The following is a 4,974-nucleotide window of genomic DNA, read 5'->3' as shown; positions in this document are numbered from 1 at the left end:
CAAGAGATTCTGAGTATGCACGCCAAGTTGTGTCAAAATCTGCCCACGGGGGGCGCTACAACTAAAAACCTGACATAACTCCGCAACAGTTTGTCCAGAAAGGAAAATAAAATTTGATGTGTATCTTCTTTAGGCCAAGTGCTAGCCTAGCCATGAAAAATTAATCGTGCAAACCAAAAAAAAAATGGCCACCAGCAGTTGTTGCATTGGTAATGATTGAACGTTATGACATTTAGCACATAAATACAAGGTAACAAGGCTGTGCACAATATTTGGTAAGAATCAGCCACAAGCTGGAGCTATAGGAAGCTAATTAACACTTTTGTTAATAATTCTAGAATTGTGATGGCTAGAATAAAAATTAAGGCTGTAATACAAAAGGAAGCCACAGAGTAAGAAATCCTTTTAGGTCTTAGGTAAATGGCTGAATTTTATAAGTTGATGATTATGTATTTAAAAAGATACTGATAGGATAATCAAAGAGGAAAACATCATTTTTTGTCAGTCTTTCCAATTAAGTGTTCTAATACTTGATGATAAGTGCATCAGTAATTGAGGCCATCGGTTCAAACTTCTATTGAACTGCAACTATGCAAAATGGTTTAGATAGTTAGCATGACTACGCAATTGGTCATGAGTTAATTAAAATGTATTGCCATGCATATGATGATGGCCTTTCATTGACTTACTGGAAAATAAAAATCTGTCCAGGGCATTAACTTGCTAACTAACATGTGTTTCTCTCACTCTTCTCTCTTTCCAGGGTAAAAGAAAACATGCCACAAGACCAAATTGACTTCTGAATCATCTAGTGTAAAGAACCATTATATTGGTTGAATTGTGCTATAAAAGGCAAGTGGAGGCTAGGAGAGCTTGCTGGTTGCATGATGGCTCCTGAAGGTATAGGAGAGCTTCGAGACTTGCTCTTCTTCCTGCTCCTGTGCCTCACAGTATTGGCTGAGCTACTGGAGATGACTGCAGCATCTTCGCAGGGACTAGATGGCGAAGGTGACATAGTGTGCCCATCTGTGTGTCGCTGTGATGAGGACTTTATTTACTGCAACGACCGTGGATTGAGCGCAATCCCACCTCTGCCACCATCTGCAACTGTCCTTTATCTCCAGAACAATCACATTGACAATGCAGGGCTTCCTAGGTCCTTGGAGCATCACACCACCGTGCGTGTTATATATCTCTATGATAACGAGCTTGATGACTTTCCCATGCATTTGCCACCTTCATTAAGAGAGCTTCACCTCCAGGACAACAACATTCGAGTGTTGCAAAGGGCTGCACTTGCTAGATTTCCACTCCTTGAAAAGTTGCATCTGGACGACAACTCTGTTTCTACAGTGAGTATTGAGGACCAGGCCTTTGCGGACAACCCTCGGTTACGTCTCCTCTTCCTCTCCAGAAACCACCTTTCCAGCATCCCATCTGGTCTTCCTGCCTCACTTGAAGAACTCCGTTTAGACGACAACCGAATCTCTACTATTCCTACGCATGCCTTCCGGGGTTTGTCCTCTTTACGTCGCCTGGTCTTGGATGGTAATCTTTTAGCTAATCAACGCATTGCTGATGATACCTTCTCACGCTTGTCGAACTTAACAGAACTCTCCCTGGTCCGTAATTCACTTCAAACACCCCCACTTAACTTGCCCAGTGCCCACCTGCAGAGACTCTCCCTTCAGGACAATAACCTCATACACATGCCTCGGGGATCACTCGATGGAATGCGCAGACTACAGCGCCTAGATCTTTCTGGAAACAATCTGACCACCCTTCCCAGAGGATTGTTCAGGGACTTGGAGAGCCTGGGGCAGCTGCTTGTGAAAGGAAACCCATGGCATTGTGGGTGCAACTTGCGCTGGCTGCACGACTGGCTGGAAGCAAAGGGGAATACAATTACAGTTAGAGGCTTTATCTGCCAGACACCAGAGCGTGTCCGAGACATGGCGCTTAGAGACCTCACGAATCAGATGGATGAATGTGAGTTGGCTGCTGCTGGTGGTGGAGGAGTAGGTACAGGAGTCGGCGTTGGTGGTAACAGGGTGAGTGGAGGAGCGGCGGGAGCCATTTCTACCACTCTTTCGCCCCCTCAAGGGTCCCTGTTTACTCTCAGGTCCAAGCGACCAGGCCTCAGTCTCCCAGAAACAGGGCTGGACTACACATTAAGCAGCAGCGGTGTGGGCAAGAACCTGGCCCTGAATGTGAAACCCCTTTCTCACAACAGTATCCGTGTTACCTGGAGCATAGCGCAAACATCTTCTTCCTTTCGATTAAGCTGGCTCCGCCAAGGAACCAGCTCTGCCATGGGGTCCATCACAGAAACCTTGGTTAGGGGTGACCGGCGGGAGTATCTTCTCACTTCCCTGCAGCCTGCTTCCAGCTACATCATCTGCATGGTGCCTCTAGTGTCTAACAGTGGAAGCAGGAGTAGTTTGCCTGGGGGCGACACAGAACCAAATGAGGTTCCAGTTTGTGCCAGAACAGAAACGTCTGATCCTGGCCACCCTGATGATGAGGGTGAAGACGACAGCTCTGATCAAATTACTTCGCTTCCACTTGCAGGAATTATTGGAGGTGCTACGGCAATAGTTTCCCTTGCTCTAATCATTGCTATTTTCTGCTGGTATGGGCACCGTGCAGGACATTTCACATCACGAGACCATTACAGCCATGGTAGCTCTCGCAAGAGCAAACACTGTGATGACTACATTGAGTCAGGCACAAAGAAAGACAATACTATCTTAGAGATCAGAGGTCCAGGATTGCAGATGACACCAATGGCAACAAGACAGCCCCTTCAACCGAAACCAGTGAGAGAAGATTACATTATACACACCATCTTCCCCTCGAATGGCACGGGTCTATACACGCCATCCCAAAACATGACCAACTCTGGCTACAGTACCAACCGTGGCTATAGAGAAGGAGGCATTCCAGATATAGATTACTCTTACACATGATAGCTTTGATTTAGAAACCATAATTAGGAGTCATGTACTGCATAGATACACAGATTTTAATCAACATGGGCTCTGCAGAATCCCCTTTGTGCCTTCTGGTCTCCATTACAATGTAGCCTGCTGTTCATGACACTATAAAGCTTTTAATTGGCCCAGATGCTTATAGGAAGCATTATAAATGTGGTGCCAGGAGGCGGTGATGCCATTTCAGGGGGTGATACCAAATGCTATTTTCACCTCGCGGTGTAATGATCAGAGTCCCTGACATTGCTCTTTTATCTCTGGCTGGTGCACTGAGGTGGATTCAAGGGCAGCCCACACCGCATTCAGCTCACAGATTGTTCATAAAGCTCAGTGCATATATGGGAGAGAGGCAGTCTTCTCACAGGAAATAACCAACCCGCTGTACATTTTAGTCTTTGTCTCCTATGAGATGAAGCTCCTGAGTCAAGGGTTTGAACCAGGATTGACATGAATCCTGCATCAAGCAAGAAAACCTCTTCGCTCAGAGGAAACTGGAAATGTGTTGTTGCAAGTGATCCTTCTGGGAAATGCACAGGTTCACATGCACAGTTTTTTTTTTTTTGGAGATATGAGCTGCAGAACACGAGTACTATTCCTGATAAAGTTGGAGTGTCTGGACCAAGCAGAGACATGGCCCTCAAAAACTACAGCAAGGTTTGAAATGCCTCAAAAACTAAATTCATTTGAATTCTTCTACACTTGAAAACTGCCTGATGCTACTATGATAACGTCCAACAAGCGTTATGATGACTGTTCTAGTTTCAGACTGGTGTAAAGTTGAGAGGACAAATGAAACGTGTTTTTGTGTCTTGAGGAACTTTCGATTTTTAAAAATTGCAACTGAACCCTGGTGTGTTGATAGATACAAACAATGCAAATTATTATTTTTTGTTTTTGTTTGCTCTTTTTAAACTTGTTTCACTTTAATTTTGAAGTCATATAGCCCTGCTGATAGTTATATTATAATTTTCAAACAAGGGTATCACTAATGTAAAAGAACCTTTTCCTACAAAAACACAAAACTTGCTTGTTTCAATAGATTGTCCCCTATAATGCACAGAGACTAAACCAGTGTTCTGTTAAGGTGGCTCATTCTTTGTAGGTTACTTAGCCACATACTTAGCACAAAATTAAATTCTATAAATCACTGACGTACATTTCCAAATGTCACTGTAGATAAAGATATGGCCTTGCTGCTAACCACAGCGGTTGTTCTGCTACGATTCTTAGGGAGAAGATGGAGGTTATTCGAGGGAAACCAGGAATTTGAACCATAACACTGTGGACCATCACTGTGGGAGATAGAGAGTGCATCAGTATGTTGTATAATTTTGTAAGGCGGAGGCATTTTTGATTAATTAAAAAAATTCACTTTTTTTCCTCGTGTAGAAATTAAGCATTTTGTCAGTGTCTTCAACCTATTCATTTAAGCCAACAGCAGAACAGAACACTAATTAAGGAAAACTTATCAGACCATTTATGTAATGGTTCTAAAGTAGACAGAGAGAAAAGTTATGTGTGGGTTTTTTTTACGAAAGAGCCTCCATGACATTTCTGTTCTGCTCTGCTGTATTCATGTAGTTGAGGACTTCAGGAGAATTTAAAAACAGGAAAGGAAAGATGGGTAGATAGAGAAAGAGAGAGAGATAGAAGTAGAATGTTCTAAACTGAGAAAGAGCAAGAGATTATATACATAAAACATGGCCTAACAACGCCCCTTAGCTGTTATAAATTCACTGTAAACCACGGCTTCACGGGGGTTTATTGCTTTATATATTGAAGCAGAGGCCTAACGGAAATGAAGCCTGTGGTGTTGAACCGTGCATGAAATGTTTTGTCATCTTCTTGCTGTCTGCTGTTGTGTTGGCACTTTGTCTTACGCCTTTCCCTCTACACAAAGGACTACTCCTAACTTCTGTTTCAGAAATGGAAATTAATCAAGACTTCATGGCGTTTCAGTATGCTCTGGTTTTACAGCAGT

At 43.3% G+C, this 4,974-nt stretch overlaps 1 protein-coding gene across 1 annotated transcript; it reads left to right on the top strand.

The window, feature by feature from the left end:
- Positions 1–780: 780 nt before the first annotated feature.
- On the top strand, positions 781–4,691 carry LOC107702935 (leucine-rich repeat transmembrane protein FLRT1-like). Its single transcript, XM_016505382.1, has one exon. The coding sequence runs from the start codon at positions 885–887 to the stop codon at positions 2,967–2,969; it is 2,085 nt and encodes a 694-aa protein (XP_016360868.1). The 5' UTR covers positions 781–884; the 3' UTR covers positions 2,970–4,691.
- The last annotated feature ends 283 nt before the right edge of the window (positions 4,692–4,974 follow it).

Source organism: Sinocyclocheilus anshuiensis, unplaced genomic scaffold (assembly GCF_001515605.1).
Source record: "Sinocyclocheilus anshuiensis isolate Anshui unplaced genomic scaffold, SAMN03320099.WGS_v1.1 scaffold238, whole genome shotgun sequence".
NCBI classification, from domain to species: Eukaryota; Metazoa; Chordata; class Actinopteri; order Cypriniformes; family Cyprinidae; genus Sinocyclocheilus; species Sinocyclocheilus anshuiensis.
The sequence above is the reverse complement of the archived record's forward strand: the minus strand, read 5'-3'. Positions and strand labels throughout refer to the sequence as shown.